The sequence below is a fragment of the Rhinolophus sinicus genome, chromosome 1, assembly GCF_057876585.1.
Source record: "Rhinolophus sinicus isolate RSI-liver-muscle chromosome 1, RSI-T2T, whole genome shotgun sequence".
Taxonomy (NCBI): domain Eukaryota; kingdom Metazoa; phylum Chordata; class Mammalia; order Chiroptera; family Rhinolophidae; genus Rhinolophus; species Rhinolophus sinicus.
Window position 1 is genome coordinate 35885941 of NC_142501.1, and position 18622 is coordinate 35904562.

The window sequence follows — 18622 nt, forward strand, 5'->3', positions numbered from 1 at the left end:
TAATGATTTAACATTTACTGAACAATTTATAGCAGGGCTTCAAAGTTAAACTGGAAATTTCAAAATGACTGGCTTCATTTAAATGTTCAACATCTCAGCAAATGACAAATACTATATTAATAGAAGAATTTAAAATTCATGGCTATCTTTTAGTGATTTGGCTGGATACTCAATTGCATGTTTAATGTTCCAATCTGAAAATTTCCAGTCTCTTAAATTTACAACACTCTCTTCAGACAGTCAAGATTATCTGCTTTCATAGTCACCGTTCTGATTTATCTTTTTAACGTGTTTTTTTTTATTTCTAGTGTGTTTTTTTCTTTTTTGAGGATGTATTTTAAGCATTTAAAAATATTTTACCTTGTTTTCTTCCACATGTTGAATATAATGATATTAAATAACTTATCCTTTGGTACTGTATTTAATTTCATAAATTTTCTGTTAATGTCATGTTCAGAGCTAGGACCATGGAATGAAAACTTTGGCACAGTCTGTGGACTCACAACTCAATAGGTCAATCCATGTGTTACTATATGTCCAGGGAGGGCTATGCAAGGCTCGGACAACCAATTACAAGAACATTTATAATAGATCTCCAAATGAAACATAATATCAGGATAGGTTTCATCATGTTAAAAATAGGTTGCATTTCCAAATTCCATACCTTATCTTGAAAAACACTACAGCGAATCTGGATCACAGTAAATCAAGTGTATAGGCTTTTAAAAATAAATAGAACAATGTTTTACTTACTTAGAGGCCACTCGGAAGTACTTCTGGATAAAATAAAAGGCAACTCCAAGAGGCACAAGAGCGACCAGGAACACAGGCGTGGCATAAGAAATCATGCCTATGGCAGACAGGCAGAGCAGTGTTGAGCGAGTGAGAGATTCCAAAGTCGGAGGGATGTGCTATCAAGAAGGTAGTTTGAAAGGAAAGTGTTTTAACTCGAATAAAACATTGGTTACGATGCAACAAAATACTTTTTTTATATTAGTGTTAAGTTATATAGTTACACAAGTCATCTATAAACCTTTTTATTGTAAGCAATTCTTCAGTCCTTCCACTTCATTCACTTCCTGTAGGTTAGTATATTTATCCATCTGTCTACTGATCTACTTATCATCAGTTATCTACCTACCTACCTATTTATCTTAAGGATTTTATATAAATGGCACTATGCTATAAATCTTATTTGTCCATGTGCTTGTTTTATTTTACTGAACAAGACAGATTATAAATTTTCCCATGCCACTACATACAAATCTTTTTCTTTTTAATGGCTGCACAGTATTAAACATATTTAGCTATTCCTCTACTGTAAGACATTTAAATTAATTTTCTCTAATTGCTTGCTCAGATCTTTCGCATGTTTTTGATTGGATTATTTATCTTCCTTAATGATTTTTAGTTTCTCCTTATATATTGTGGATGTTTATCCTCTTTCTTTACATATGTTGCTAGTTTTTCTCCCAGCTAACCTAGTATATTTTAAATTTGTCATTGATGCTTTTACACAAATGGAGGTTTAAAATTTTATGCAGTCATTTCTGTTGGTGTTTTCCATGATTGTTTCTGAGTTTTGTGTTTTACTTAAAAAAAACTTTCTAACCACAAAATTCCAGAACTAATCTCCTATAATTTACTTTATAGTTTTATGTTTTTATATGGCCATCTTTATTCCATATATATTTGCTTTGTATTTTATAGATAGCTAGTTAGCCCACCATCCTTTATTGAAAAAAATAATCCTTTTCTTATTGATTCAAGGTACACATTTATCCTATATTAAATCTCTATATATGCTGGTGTTTTTTTCATTCTCCAGTTTGTTCTTTTCATCTACTTGTTTTCTATAATCACCAGAGTGTTTTAATTTTATAGTATTGTGTAGGTGTCTGATAGGGAAATTCTCTCTGTAGATACAGGATTTTTATGATTTCCAGGACTGTTGGATCTCTTCACATTAGGTTTATTTCTATTTTTATAGTTTTTGTTGTTACAAGCGGAATTTATTTTTCACTTAATTTTTTAATTGCTGTAGAGAAAGTTATTACTTTTATATCATATGTCTTATGCAGAACTATCGACTTCACTGAACTAATTGATACTTTATTGTACTAATTGTTTTGAAATCTCTAGGTGGCAATCATATCATCTTCTAAATAAGGACTGTTTTCTCTCTCCTTTTTCAATATGTATTCCTTTTGAAGTGTTTTAGATGCATCAGTGCTATAAAAACATCAAAACTTTTCGGCATACGTTTTAGTCAGCTGCATGCATCAAGCACTCTTTTTCTAAATTGAGGGTAATTTAGGTGGTCCTAAGGCCACTCTAGAAAATCAGAAAAGGCAAGACTGGATTCAATGGATTCCTTTCTCTCTCATCGTAAGGGGTCTGTTCTCAGAGTGATTCGATTTCAGAGCCTGAGGTCTTTAATTTCAGGACAAACTTCTAGAGGCCTAAAGATCTAAGACTAAAATGGGCATCCTTTGAATATTCCTAAAATATCACACCATCTAGTTTTTCTCATTCAAGAGCCAATTGAATAAAAGTAAAGGACATTTAAGCTTGGCATTCGTCCTTTACTCTGGGAGACACTTTGGATAAATGTTAAAGTTTTAAAAACTTTACTGTGCATAAAGGTACAACACTGAACAAAATCATTCCTTTTTCTTAAAAAAATTAAATGTTAGTTTATTCTTTGCTATTACTCTTTATTCATGTTAAGTCTCTAAGTATTCACTTCTACATGCATAAATTATTTTGAATTAAGGTTTTACTTAAAGATTTTATTCTAGAAATCATTTAGGCATATAATATTATTAAGAATGCAAACAGGCTTTCATTTAAGTTTTAGAAATCCTCTATTGTTAACAGGAATCATGGTTTACCTCAAAACATTATTTAGCTTAACTAGGAAATTTATTTTTGAACTTGGAAGTAACTTAGGCACTTACCTGGTCAATGATATTTGTATCAGCTGAAAAGCGGTTAAGGATCAGTCCCAGGGGTGTGGTATCAAAGAATCTAGGCAATAAACAGATTGGAATGTATGATAACTCTAAACTATCTGTAACCTGAGCAGTATTAATGGATATCTTGGACTCATGAAAATAAGAAGGACCCTATTCATTTGCTCAAGGACTTAATAAATTCTTTAAAAGTTCACATTTCGCTTCAATTTAAAAGTGTATGTTTTTATGATTTTGTGTGTGGGAGTAAGAGATAACTATTTTTTTGTTTTTTTTGTTTTTACCTTATTGGTCCAAGAATTATCTTATTGAGGAGGTTGTGGTGAAGATTTTTTGCAGCTGTGAGGCCCATCCATTCTACAGTGAGGGATGTAACAAGGCAGAGGAAAATACCTGCTCCACAAAGTATGCTAAATCCAGCCACATAGTAGGTCTAAAAAGCAAGCAACACAAAAGCACAGATGAAATGATCATTTGAGGTTTTTCTTACTAGAACGTCAAATATCAAATTCAGACAGTATTGTCAACTTCAATATCTGGCATTCGCTCACAGTTGAAGGAGTACAGGTTTTGGAGACTTGGAGAAGAAACCCTTCCATAATCCTAAGGCCAAGTCCCCATTTACCTCCTTCATTTGCTTTCAAGGTTTGCATAAGGACAGATAAAACTCAGAGTCTGTTTTCAGGTTTGAAATATTCTTGGCTTTCTATATTGTAGAATTCATTCTTTTTATCCATAAGCTCAGAATGAATAGCTAATTCACTGGTATAGGTAGTTAAAATCAAAGACCTTCACAACAACAACAAAAGTCCCCATGTGTATGTTATACACACACATACACACACACATATATGCGTGTGCGTGCATGTGTATGTCATGTGTGTATAAGTCCCTTGAATCCAAATCCAAATATTATCTTTAAATGTTTCTATAATAAACTTTAAAAAATTAAAGTGATAATAATAGATTCCATTCTGAAAGTTTATTCTGTTTCAGGTCCTATTCTAATTAGATTACGGAATCACTACAAAAGTCCTGTGACATTTTGGCTGTTAGTATGTCACTAGATAAAAGGGTATCACTGTTAATCTCAACATTTCCTGGATGATTTAAAAACAGAGCCCACTGTACCTGATCAGCTTTCCCAGTATTGTTTATACTGTACTCCGATGTCCATGTGGCCAGCCAGTAATCTATAGCTACGATGACTGAATGCTTCAAAAGCTTTGAGAAAATCATCAGGAAGAGCAAAAAGAATCCTCCAGAAGTGAGGTACCGCCAACAGGTTTTCCACGGCATTTTAGTTCTCAGCCTCATTACAGTGGACATATTGTCATCGTCATCTTCCTCCTCTTCTTCCTCTGCATACAAAACACTTGTTTAAGCTTCAGATGGGCAACAGGTAGATAGAATTTGTATTATCCCACCAAAAAGCATACAAAAATCTCCCTCAAATTTATAGAAATACAAGTATCGGTCTTAGAAAATTTGAATGCTTTCAATAGGGAAAACTTCGTTTTTTAAAAAATAGATGAAAATGAATAAATGAATGAATGAATGAGTTAGTGAAAAAATAATCATAAAATCTATGTCTGGTTGCTATAATTTGCTGATTTATTACACATCAAATTGACTGGAATTATAGACTAGAAGTTCACTAGGTTACTGAAGGAATTATGTTGCCAGTAAAACCACATGCCTGGCCTAAAGATATTTATATGTAATTCTTTGAACTCTAAATTTCTGAATTTGTAAAACTGCACCAGGAAGAAATAGGCTCTGAAATTTCTCCATAGCCTAAATTGGCATGATCCATGCTCTCTATGACCCATTTTTGATGTGGTCATGGCAGAGCATGGGCAAGGAGAAAACTTCCAGAGAGCAAGGCCAGGAGCCACAGAAAACAGTGGGCAGGGAGCTCGGCTCAGATGTTTAAACCATCTGGAAACTCCAAGATGGCTGTCCTAATAACATACTCCATTACGAGGACAGGAAATTTTGGCATTTCCTGACCAGTAAAATGTGGTAATTTGCATAGCCCAGTGACTGTTGTGTGTTTCCCATTCTTTCCTTTTCCAAAGGCACTGTTCATCTCAGTTACCCTGTATACACACCACTACTGCACCGTTAGTAGGTGTGAGCAGAAAGGATAGACAACTTGTATTTGGTTTATAGGTTATCAAACCACAGAGATCTAAATATGGATATGATGGGAAGACTAAGCGCAACCAAGGATCCTAATATTTGAGCTGGATACATTACATGAACAGGTCACATAGAACCTCTCTTTTGGAAAGAATGGGTTCAAAGAGGTGGACACTGGCAGACTACTAGCTGTCTCCCCAATATCCACTTTCTGTTTCCGTATTAATTGAAAACTTGCTTATGCTCAGCTAAAGACAACATTTTGCCCTTTCCCAGTACCTAATCTGTACATGTGATGAACTGAACAGGCTAATGGGAAGCAGTAGAAACAATACGTGCAACTACTTTTATTCTTCTGTTCCTGGTGGCTTGAACAGACATACTGATAGGACCAGACACAGCAATCTAGTAGATAAAAATGCCATACTGGGCAATTGAATATACATTATTTCATATTCCTCTGTAAGGAAAATATTTTTATCTTATTTTATACCTGATAAAATGGGTTAACACAGCAAGCCTAGGGCAGAGTCAACATCTCACTGGAGCACTGGAGAGAATAGTTGGGCACGACTCCACTTCAGTGTGCATTAGAAATAATTGGTTTAGAATTCTAGAGGCGGATGTCACCAAACATTCTTTAAAGACATTTTTAAATGTAACAAATTGAAGTGCAAAATCTATCCATTCATGCATTCACTCCGTATTTGTTGAAACACTGAATAGCTATCATCTAAAACATAAAGGCAACATATTTTGGTGTTTTTTGTCTTGAAATAATTTTCTGTTTCTTAAATGGCTTGTAAAAATGCAGTCTTAGAGCAAAAACTGTATAGGAAAAATGAAATATTGTGTATTTATTCTGTGGACTTAAGTGTGATTTATCTCACAAACTTATTGGCAATTAATGCCAAGGCAATGTTATTATTTCATCTCATACCTCAAATTTCCAGTGAATCTTTTTTTCCCTCTATATTTTTTCTCCCTCTTATCCCCCAGGAAAAGCCATAACATAACAAATGCCTTTCTAATTATCTTATTTTTCATTGCTATATTGTCATGAAACCCCATTGATTCAAGTATATTTCAAAACAGTATTATCTCCGATCCCCCATCTATTGTTTATTCACTTATTAATAACTTGATTTGGTCATTATACTAGACCTTTCCAGTTAATCTGAAGAAGGGTCCAGATTCATTTACAAACTACTGCCTTTTCCTTTCCACTCTCTCACACATTGTACAAATATACTGAGACACACTATGGGAAATTCCTCAGATGCTTATTGATTGATTATATACAGCTTTCCTTCACTCCTATTCCTTTCATTTTCAGTAGTATGTATTCGACTTAGATCTTTTCCCCCCTGCAAAGTGGCTTGTTATTCCTCAGTGGCACACTCATGCATCAATTGCCAAGGTAAAACCCTCACGTCCTATTACCCATTTGACTGTTTCAGATAGATATAAGAAAAAGATCTACCTTCATCTTCATCTTCCATTTGGGCTTTGGCCTCTCTTGAATACATGGCTCTTCGGAGAGTTTTCCTCTCTAAAGTTGTTTGGTCAGCTTCCATATCCTACAGCAAACATTGTACTATCATTCAAGGAGCTCATTGCCACAGGAAGGTTTTGACTTACCAGTCAGTGACCTACCCACACATACAGATAGTTAGTTACTTTTACCAGTCTGGGCTCTCTGCTCCCTCTAGAAACCCACAACTCCTGTTATAGGAGTGGTTGTGGCACATGCCTGAGGCTTGTAGGAAGTGCTTCAGAGCTAAGAGGTGCCGAGCAGGAAGAAGCCTGAAAGAGTACTAACGATATGATGAAGCTGCAGGGGAGGGCGGAACACAACTCCCCCCCCCCCAGCCATAAAGTGGAGTTCCACCACTGACACGTGTTTAATTTTACATCACTTTCTCCTTGTAATTTCTCTGACTAAAGATTTATTTATATTAACAAACATATTCCTTTAAAATACATGTAGTTCTAAACTTGTTGAAGCACTGTAACAGTTATCCACTATTATGCATTACTAAATCAGAATGAGTTTTTTTGGCATCTCACTAAGGTAGCTGCACAAAAGAAAGGGACTTCAACAGAAATTGAAAGAACAGAGGTAATTTTGAGCAAATGGAAAATGAGGGTACTTAGGTGTCTAGTAGCTTAGGAAAAAGACCTAGGAGGGAGATATATGCAGAAAGACAAAGGAAAGGTGCCAAAAACAAACTACAAATTTTTCAGCGTTGCTCCAGACTTGTCCTGTGCTCAAGAAAAGAAAAGCATTTTGTTTTCTCCACTCTGTTTCCAACACCCCTGCCCCACCACCCCACTCCCCACCCCCCGCCTCCAAACTGGAGCAGCATTATGTTACATTATAAGTTAAATCAGTTTCTGCGGGACATTCTGGAGAACTAACCATATCCTTTTTCTGTGGGGAAATGAATTCTGAGTTCCAAACAACAGACCCACAAGCTTTTGGAATCTATGGTAATTTGAGGGTTTCCTGTATATGCTGGTACAAAAAAAAAAAAAAAAAAAAAAAAAAAGTTGCAGTTTGTTACACCAATGAACCAATAAACCTTTGAAGTGATCAGTCTCTAGGCAGTGATTTTGGTTTGGGGTTTATTTATTTATTTAGGCTCATATAACATGTGTGATTCAGGAGACTTGCTATTCTAGAAGGCTCTATTGCTTCCAGATTTTTGGTTAAACATGAGTAAAAGTGAAAGTGTCTCCAAAATAGTATTTTTTTCAGAAACAACTTCACATCAGCTTTTAATTTTGCCTAATGATATGAAAACATTTGTACATGAGATTTGGTAAAGACACAATTAAAGAGCACCCGATCCTTTGGGAATAGTATAATGAAATAACATGAACCTGCACATTGAAAAATAGAAGATTTGGGTCTTGTTCAATCTCCGTGCTGTATGAGCAAAAGATGCAACATCTCGTAGACATTTAAAAACAAAATCCTTAAAATAATTTTTCTTATAAGTAAATACTCATATTAGGCTCATATCAGGTTAAATATTTTAAATTGTGTTGACATTTGGATTAAGTAAATATGGATTGAGTTTCATTTATCCAATAAATATTTATTGAATGCTTGTTATGGGTCAGTTCAAGTTGAGGACTGGGGGCTGGGGAAGGAAATATCAAATGATGCTAGTTTGTTTTGCTTAATAACATGACGATAATGGTTGATGCCATCCAAGGTTGAATTTTTAATAATATTTAAATCAGCTGAAAGGTTATTTCTTTCTCCTTCTTAGAGTTTTCATTACTATCATTTTAACACATTCCTTTCTGTTTACCCCTTAACCCTTAATCTAACAGTTCTGTCTAAAGCTCTGTGACAGAATGTTTTGTGGGTCCTTTAGTTTCTTTCACCTTCTTTCTCTGCTTGCTTGATCTGTTCTAGCTCTGGACAGCCTTTCTGAGTCTTGGCACTATTGCCACTTTGGGCCAGATAAATGCTTGTTGTTCGGGCTGCCCTATGCATTGTAGGATGTTTAACAGCATCCCTGTCTCCTACTCATTAGAAGCCAGTACCACCTACACCCTAGTCATGACATTCAAAAATGTCTCTAGATCTTGCCAAGTGTCCCCTAGATGGCAAAATTGACAATAGTTGAGAACCAGTACTCTAGGCAAACACCTGATCCTGCCACATAAATTAAACAAGAAGTTGTTGCTACAAACACTTCCCCAAGGTGTTCTAGTGGTCTCGTCTCCACAGTGTGACTCTCCTTGGTTTCAGATGAATTCAGATGTTTGTCCTCCCCTAGGTGGCAGTACCCTTCCTTCACCCCCAGGTGAGGAGTCTGGGCAGATTTATGGTTCATTCTGGATTCTATTGGCCACTGTTCCACCTCACAACTGGATTTACCCTGTCCACACTCCTCAGCTGATTTAGAACCCTGTAATGTATCTTTAATTATAGAGCTATGCTACGTCTAGTGATCTAAATACAACTTAATGGACTTTCTTCCTGGCTTGCTTAATAGTGATACTTAGTAGCATTAGTATAAAATCAAGCCAACAGCTCTCGCTCTCTCTCTCTCTCTCTCTCTCTCTCTCTCTCTCTCTCTCTCTCTCTGATTTCTGGGGTTTTGTGAGAATTAAATGAGATTGTGTAAAAAATGCTTTGTGGGCCTTAAAAGTCTACAAATGTAAAATTTTATTGTATTTCTTTCTGATCACCTTCTTTCACCCTTAACTCTATCCCATACATGTTTTACAACTTCACCCACAGATCTTCTTTTTTTTCAAAATTATCTTGGATTTTGTTTTGCCCATGAGCCTCCTCCATTTGTAGGTGTTGAATGAAAATATTTTCACAGTACAGATGAGAAAAAATAAGATATAGAACAGAAAAATAAGACTAAGGATACACCTTGCTTCAGCAAGTAGTCTAAGTTTAAAGCATACATATAATTGCAATATAGTTCAAATTCAAATTAAAATCTTCTAAAAATCTGACAATATTTCATCCAAAAGACATTACTGAAACTTTATAGTTTCAAAGTAGACTATTTGTTAATGATGTATAAACATACAATTGCTTTGGATTTTAAATAAGAACCATTATCAAATATTAAATTTAAATAGTTCTTTACAATTATTTTTTGTAATTATATAGTATATTTCTGACTCTTCTTAACTGGACTCTGAACTCCTCTAAACAATGAGCAATTACCTTTTCTAATTCTTGATCTTGCCGATTCATAAGTGTTTTCCAGTGTTCATAGAGCTCAACATCTTTGGTTTGAATGTCCTTCAAAGTCCCTTCTCTTAGTACACTTCCATCTTTCATGGCTATGATCTAAGGAAAGCACATATTAGCAGAATTGTGACAAACACTCTGATTTGGCCAAATGAATTACCTTTCACTCAGAAAGCATTTCTTAGTGTTATTTATTTATATGGCTATAATATAAAAATTGATAAAACTTCTTCTAAACTCTCACCCAGTCAGCATGTGTTAGATACTGTAATTTGTGAGTCACAAGCACAAGTGTCCTCTTGTCATCTTGGAGAAATTTCAAAATCCCTTCCTGCATTAAGTGATCACTCAAGTGAATGTCCAGGGCAGAGAATGGATCATCCTACAACCAATAAAATGGAGAGAAGGTGAAAATTTTCTATACTTTTTATGTAACTTAATTCCTCTAGAAAGTAGGAATATAAATAACAAAGGAAAAATTATCCCTCAAATCCAGTTTATAAAAAAACATATTTCATATAACTTTAAATTATCAGAAAAACTAAATTAAAATGAAATTTTTATTTTCTTTCACCTTAAATTTTTTTTAAAAGTAAATAATATTCAAAGTGGTTTGAAGTCTTATATCTGGAATATGCAAGTTCAAAAACCAACACTTCTTGACAACCTTTAACAATAAACTAAAATAAAGAATGAAATAATAATTGGAGTGGTTGAATTTTAGATGCTAAAAACAGGCATAGACTCTTGGCCAAGATGGCGAAATAGGAGGCTCCTGAATTTCCTACCATTGATGGAGCTTTTTTAAGACACGCACTCTAGACTCTGACCTTACAGACTATGATTCAATAGGTCTAGGGTGGCACTGAGATTTATATGGTTTTAGGAAACTTCATAGACAAATCTTATCCGCAGCCTGAATTCCTCACAAATGGAATGGAGTACTAGGCTTACCTACCCCTATGTCCACCAGGAGTGTATTTTCCAGAACTTCTTTTTTTGCCAGCAAATATAAAAATTGGAAGACCTATAATCTTGTCCAGCACCATCCGCACTCCCACATTAATGATCCTCAGGGTTAAGAAACTCATATAACAACCATGTGGGCATCTCAGTCTCTTGGACATCAATCTGGATCCCCCAACTCTCAACCTTACATGTTGGTTGGATACTGTAAGGATTTGTTTCCTCTATATTCTCTATGATTTCACAAGTTAAACCAACTTTCCTTGAGTTACTTGACTTGTCTCTTTAGAGATTCATTGGTCCAGAAGGAAAACTGAAGTAGAAATAAAAGTAAAGGACATACTCTTACCAAGAAGACAATGTTGGTATTTTGATAGAGAGCTCGTGCCACACAGATTCTTTGCCTCTGACCCCCACTCAAGTTAATGCCCTAGAGAAGAAATATCCATAAATATTCACCTTTTCCATTAGTAAATGATCTCTTGGTAAAAAACATTACCTTTAAATACAAACTTCTCTAAAAAATCTTTAAAATAACGGTAATTTACTAATTAAACTGTGATAACATTGATAAGATAAAATGAAAACTATCTATTGGTCAATACTTGAATTATATGAAGAAATTTTTGACTGATAATATTAATCCTTCTTTCACTCTGATAGAGAACTCTATTGTACAAAAGCATTTATATTCAAAACACTTGGTGAGTGCTGAAGACTGAAAGCAATTCCAAATTTCTTCTCATTTTGTGAATTGTGTCTGTGGTGTACTTATCGCATACCTCTTAAATTTGCTATTACAAGTTTTGTTCAATAGAACTATGCAGCAATATGCTTTTATAATCAAGTGTGAATTATATTTTTAAAACTAGTACAGTAAGTCCTCATTTAACGTCGCCGTCATCATTCTTGGAACTGCAGTGAAACAACATATTACGAAATCAATTTTATCACAGGATACTTGATACAAACAAAAGTTAAGTTCCTATGGTATCTCAACATTATAGCAAAATGACATTGAATAAAACAACATTATTCCAGGACCTGTTGTATTTATTGAGCACTTAGCATGTGTCAGACTTGTGTGAATGGTTTTACATTCCTCATTTCTTTCATCCTCATAGCAATTCTAACATGTAGGTACTGTTATCCTCATTTTACACATGTAGAAACTGAGATTCTGAGAAGTTCATGCTCTTGAACACTATATACTCGTATACTATGCAGCAATAAAGAATAGTCATTAAGAATGCAGACTAGAGACTCAGACTAACTCCAGCTGTACCACAAACTGTGATTGGACAAATCCCTTAACTCCTCTCAGCCTTCATTTTCTCAGCTTCAACACACAGATAACAATAACATCCATATATCAGATTTCTTGTGAAATGTAGATAATACATATAAAACCTTTTGCCCAATACTTGACACTTATAAGGGATTAAATTTTTGGCAACATTGTTGTAAAGATTACAGACAGGTATAAATATTTTTCAGCTGGGCACAATGGTAGAACACCAATGAAAACCATGTTTACACAAAGAAAACAAGAACACTTGAACAAGAATAAATCGATGTTGACAAGAGTGGAAGAAATTGTCGGAGGCAATCTCAGTTTCCAAATAAATTCAAAGTAAACTCTAAGCAAGCAAAAATATATTTGATCAAAGGCAGTGACTACTTTATTTTCCTTGAGAACTCTCGAGTGGCCAGCACAATGTTAAGTATATGGTGATTACTCAACAAACACTTAAGGGAGAGTGGCAACAAAGAGCTCCTCTGTTCCTGTTTCTGGAACTTGTCATTAGGACAACACACACATCCTAAACTCTCAGATTTTATTATGCTTCATTAAAGGGTAAAGACAACCAGGAGACTTTTCTAGATTGTTGTTCATCATTTAATTAAACTAGCCATAGCTCACCCTCTCTCCAATTTCAGTTTGGTCTCCAAATGGTAGTAAGTCAATATCTGGCTGAAGAGAACAGGCATCTGTGACAGCTTTATACCTTTAGGAGAAATGATTTTTAGAACACTATTAATATCCTGTTCATAAACTACATCCCAGGTGCAATATCTTGGAAGCTGAAGTACAACATTTATTGAGCAATTGTATATATTAGCCTCTACATTAGGTTTGTGGATACAGACAAAAACAGGTACGGGTTCCTACTCTTACAAAGTTGGTAAAGGGAGCACAAGACTGATACAGAAATATACAATCAACATGTTAGGTGCTGTAGCAGAAGTAGGTACAAAGTGTTCCTAGAATACGTAGGAAAAAGTGACTGACCACTCTGAGAAGTGAGTAACATCTTTGCAGAGGAAGCAATGTGTAAACTGCATCCAGAAAGATGAGTCATAATTTGCCAGGAAGAAAATGAGGGAAAGACAGCTTTAAAAAACTGCACGAAAGTGGAAGCGTTCATGATACCTATGAGGGACAATTGGAGGTCCGCCAGGACTAATGTGCAGGTTGTATGCAGGTGGGTGTCTCTGCATACTGTCATGCATGCTGAAGGGAGAAGTGGAAGATGACGAGGACTGGCAGAACTCAAGCTGATCTAAGGCGGAGACTGGACATCAGATGTATTGGTAATATAGGGAAATCTAGAGATTGAAAGTGCTGGGGAAAATATTGATGGTTTCATTTTCTCAATCACCTCGTCTTAAAATATTCAGGGCATTCTTGATTCTTCCCCTTCTTCTCCCTGCTCTTATTCATCCATTATTATGCTAGAGTGATTTTCTGTCAACCACCTCTTCTTTTCCTATAGTCACCCCTCAGAGGTAGGCAACAAACAGTGCATGCCTGGATAATGATTCCAACAAACTTCTAAATGTCTCCTTACTCCTAATTCAGATTGATCCAATATATATCTGTCATTATACTGCCCGGTTGAACATCACATTTACCTTACTATTTCTCTGTCTAAAACGTGCTTCCCTAGAATACACACAATTATGTCTAATCAGCGTTTAAGACCCTCCGCTACTTTGTCGCAGCCTTCCTTTACAATTTAGTTTCCCACTGCCTACATCCCCAAATCCCTTTCTGTCTGGTTTGTTTGTTCCCAGGCCCAAATGACAACCTGTCATTTAGGTTCTTCCTCCCACACTGTTTCCTGCTCTTGTCCCCTTCCTCATGTCTCTCCTCTGACCTAATTCTCCTTAACTTTCAAGACCCAGTGTAGGGTCTTAAGACCTACTCTGATGAAGGTGGTTTAAAGAAAGGGTCAGACTTTTGTACATTCATTCCAGTGATATTTACAAGATGGGTGAAAGATGGCATATTCTGGCTACTCCCAGTCACTAGACCCCTCAGAGCCCAGTTTTCCTCTGCTTTCCAGAGTTATCCATCCTTCTGCTTCTCACTAGGGGTTTTTCCTTCTGCTTACCAGTAATCTCAGCACTACCACCACCCGCAGCCCTCCCCACCTCACACATACACATACACACAAACTTCATTTTCGGCTGTTTAGTTCTGGTGTACAACTTGTTCTCAATAAGTGTACAGAATGGGCTTAAAGTTCCAATGAGGCTTCTCTTAAAAGAGTTGAATCAAAAGACCTGGAGATGAGCATGGAAGTAGGGCAAGCAGGGAGGGAAAGAACTCCCAATGTAAAGATTCCAGACACCATGGACCATTCTAAAGGATTAGAAATAGTTGCTCACTTTAGCTCTAAATTTTATACATTCAAAATTACCTCTGCTTGTTGAAAGGACTTCCAAAGGTAATATTTTCTTCTACTGTAGCATTTAATAGCCAAGGCTTTTGAGCTGCGTAAGCCACAGAATACCGGCTCCTACTGTAAAATGGCAAAGAAAAACAAAACATCAAAATTATGCAAGGGTGTTATGCTGTATGTGCATTTTAGTATAATTAAGTAAAATAAAGTTGATAAAATGTCTCAAACACAGAAATGGAAAACTTCTAAAAGAGAACATTTTAACAACCAGCAACCTTATTAATTAATGGTTAAATATACCACCTAAGTTAAAGAGATTAGAATGCAATCAAAATGTCACACAATGTACAAAATTTGACTTTGCTATACTGAAGAAAAGTTTTAAGGTAGAAACTATAACTGAAATTTTATTTTCTAAAATGAGTATAATTTTTAAAATAAAGATGAATAACAATTCACTCTGCTAGCCCCAGATATTTTACTTTACATAACTATGAATTTTCTATGCAGACCTTAAAAAAAGATGTGAATTGATACTATAATTACAATATGTGTTGTGGCTTAACCAAATCAACATATTTTAAGGTAATAGATAATATATAAATATTTCAATACAAAGAATAATATCTTGAGGAGTCCATTTTAACATTAATATGTGCAAAACTAAAAACTACGTATTTCAATAGGTATTGAAATACGTAGTTTTTAGTTTTGTACTTATTTTACTAAAATGATAACCCCTTGCCCTATTTTTAGGCTTGCAAATTCTACCAGGTATCTATATATGAGATTTTAATTTGCAATGATTGGGAAAATGCATGTGAGCTGAAATAAAGACAAAGAAGACGATGGGATTGGGACAGGGAAGGGGTCAGCTTAAAAACCATACTTCCAGTTAGTTCATTGCCTTTAAGTACTAATTAAGGAATTAAGGTTAAAAGAGAGTAAGATTAAGAAAAATAATAGTTAGAAATGCTCAGTAACCATCCTGAAACATTATGTCTGGGAGTTTAGAAAACATGATTAATATATAGTATGGTAGTAGTCTCTTATATCACCATATGTGCAGTAAAACAGTGGTTCCCAACTTCTGACATCTGCTTCCCTTCCCCCCAAGTCTTTTAAATATTTTTTTCTTTTTAAACACTTGAAGCACTTGGCTCTCCATCTCTACCTTATTCACAAATTCCGTCACCGTTTAACTCATAAACAATATACATATTAATTCTTCCATTTTTATTTTATGAAATCCCAAACCCCATTTGCTAGATTGAGTTTCAGCCAAAGTTGAGACATATGTGACTCACTGAGAGGAAAACAGTCGACACATGGGCTATGTGGTTCAGCAATTTAATTATTTTAGCAGCCTACAAGTGTTGGGAACCGCTGCAGTTGGAAATACACTAGCTCATTTTAATAAATAACTTTATACATCATTAGCATGAACGAAATGAATAGGAGTAAGAGACTGAGTATCAAGTAAAGTCTGAAGAAGGAAGTTATTCTTATTAAATGCAGATTAAAATAGAAATAATACCTTCTGGTTGCTTCAAAAGAAGGGTCAGATTCATTTACACTGCAAGTATGGCAAACAATGTTCATTAATTATGAAATGTAAATACAAAATGACTGCACATATCAGGTCAGAGATAAAATAAACATTGGACATACTAAATAGCTACACTTCCCAAATGGTTTTAATATTAATTTAAAAGGCGAATCAGATGTAGTCTTCTTTTATGTCTTCATTGTGTAGGAAATAATTACTTAGTAAGATTTCAAAAGACAGCACTGTTTGTTCTCTTCCTTTTTTTTTTTTTTTTTTTTTTGGTTATTAGTTTCAGGTATTACTTGTTTCAATGTAATAGTTAGACATTACACCCCTCACAAAGTGATAACCCCCAAATCTACTACCCCTCTGACATCATATATAGCTGTTACAACATCATTGACTATATTCCCTATGCTGTACTCCACATCCCATGACATATATATATATATGTATATACATATATATGTATATACATATATATACATAATTATAGTTGACATTCAATATTATTCATTTTCAGTTTTATTATTTATTGCTGAATAACTTCAGCAATATTATTCAACTGTTTAGTGCAGTGGTTGGGCATCTACACAGTCGATGAAGTGATCTCCCTGATAAGTCCAGTGACCATCTTGTTTATTCTCTTGCATATAAAATTTGAGTTCATACAATGACCTGGGTTCTAGCCCGAATTCTGCTCCAATTAGCTGTATAAATCTGGGTCAGCTCTCTAGAATAGTTTCCTAGTCTGTATAAGGTTTCAATATCTCCAAGGGCCTCCCTACCTTTAAAATTCAAATTTAATTTACTTAAATTCCTAGTTAGCTACCCTAAGGTTTGAGAGGAAGAAATACTTTTGGGGCTCTAAACTTGAAAGGTTTAGACACAGCCTGGCCCTTAAGGAACTGGTTAGAAAGACAGATATTCACAATAGATCAAACTGCAACATTTGGGTATAATAAATTACTGATTGATATGATTTTTGTAAAAAGAGGTGTTTGACTAATTAAATTTAGTTATATTTATATATGGGAAAAACCACCTGAAGACCTAATTCATTTTACTTTTTTGCACTTTAATAATTCAGTTGAATTGCAACATTTTGAAACAATAGAACTGATTATGGCTGTACATGTCACACAGTATAATTTAATCCAGGAAGACCTGCTTCTCAAAACCTATAGTCATCCAAAATGGAAAGCGACAGTGGCAGGGCAAACACTGCCTGGTGCTTGATCTTAGTGAGCAACAGGAATGTGTCATGAAGCAAACTGCAAGTAACAATTATTTATCAAGCTCTTTGCTGGATAGTCATGGGATAGTTTCATGTCTTCTATCTGTTAAATTTGCCCAACAGGAATAAAATGTACACTCCACATTTCTCAGCTTCGTTCTTTTGCCAATGATACTAAAAATAGGATTTATAGTTCTATCATTTCCAGTTGGAATTTCACATCCAAGCACTTCCTTCTCTTAATTGGAGCTTAAATTAGAATCATTCTTAAAATGATCTTAAAGAGTCTTCACTCATTCTTGAGAGATGCCTCTGTGTGTGTAAACAGCAGACTAAGCCACAATAGAATTCACAATGGTAGGTACGAAATGATACTAAACATCTGTAGGTCTAGAGCAAGGTTTGCCAGCCTTGGCACAACTGACATTTGGGGCCAGATAATTCCTTGTTGTGAGGGGGTTGGGGCTGTCTTGTGCATTGTAGGCTGTTTAGCATTATCCTGGCCTCTAGCAACTAGATCAGTAGCAGTCTAATTCCCCTTTGTGACAATCGGAAACGTCTCCTGACATTGCCTAACGTCCCCAAAATTACACCTGGTTGAGAATAACTGGTCTATAGTCCAATTTCTTAGATAAGCTATAACTAATTTTTTTTTTTTAAACTGCTTATGGGGAGCCTACTAGGTAGATGATATTATGATTCTGAGTCACTTTATTACTGCCATGTGCTTTGAAGACTCCAAGTCAACCGTTCAATTATCCAGAAGAAGCTCCATGCTAGATACCTCCTTTTCCATGTATTTAGGATTACACAACACAGTAGTCTGACCTATCCATGTTTCTAACTAGATATTCCTAGTGTCTAGTTGAAACTGGGTATAAAGAGAAATGGCTGAGTTCTCAACCCATTATAAAGATTCTAGAAAAGATTATTTGATATTATTTGATAGAACCACTAAGGCTCTATTTGCATTTGAGCTTTATACATAATGCAGATTTTCCATAAATTATTTTATTACCAAATGAATTTTTAAATTATTTCTTTGAGAGTTATCCATTTAACATAAAAATCTAGCTTTATAATCTCAATCTTACTTTTATCTGAGCAACATACTAGTCTATACTATTATAAACCTCCATAAAAAATTGCTTTGTAATTCTTAATTTATGACATTTAAGGTTTCCACTAATTTAAATAAATAAATAAATAAAAAATAAATAAATAAATAAATACTGTGCTTATTTCTAAGCGGGTCCTCAGATTCTTAACATGGGAATCTATTGCTCTAATTTCTTCCCTTGGAAGATCATCACATGTGTGACAGAG

At 34.9% G+C, this 18622-nt stretch overlaps 1 protein-coding gene across 9 annotated transcripts in view; it reads right to left on the bottom strand.

The window, feature by feature from the left end:
- ABCC9 (ATP binding cassette subfamily C member 9) overlaps positions 1 to 18622 on the bottom strand; it is a 107781-nt gene that overhangs the window by 36207 nt on the left and 52952 nt on the right. For 7 of the 9 annotated variants that reach the window (XM_074325936.2, XM_074325939.2, XM_019738062.3 and 4 more), the window contains 11 exons: positions 16048 to 16086; positions 14529 to 14630; positions 12746 to 12830; positions 11171 to 11251; positions 10100 to 10237; positions 9829 to 9954; positions 6604 to 6700; positions 4107 to 4336; positions 3260 to 3408; positions 2961 to 3030; positions 754 to 911 (listed from right to left, as the gene is read on the bottom strand). In XM_074325936.2, coding sequence (XP_074182037.1) covers positions 754 to 911; positions 2961 to 3030; positions 3260 to 3408; positions 4107 to 4336; positions 6604 to 6700; positions 9829 to 9954; positions 10100 to 10237; positions 11171 to 11251; positions 12746 to 12830; positions 14529 to 14630; positions 16048 to 16086 — 1275 coding nt within the window. The remainder of the gene's footprint in view (positions 1 to 753; positions 912 to 2960; positions 3031 to 3259; positions 3409 to 4106; positions 4337 to 6603; positions 6701 to 9828; positions 9955 to 10099; positions 10238 to 11170; positions 11252 to 12745; positions 12831 to 14528; positions 14631 to 16047; positions 16087 to 18622) is intronic. The other 2 variants (XM_074325938.2, XM_019738095.3) reach the window with 1 other exon arrangement.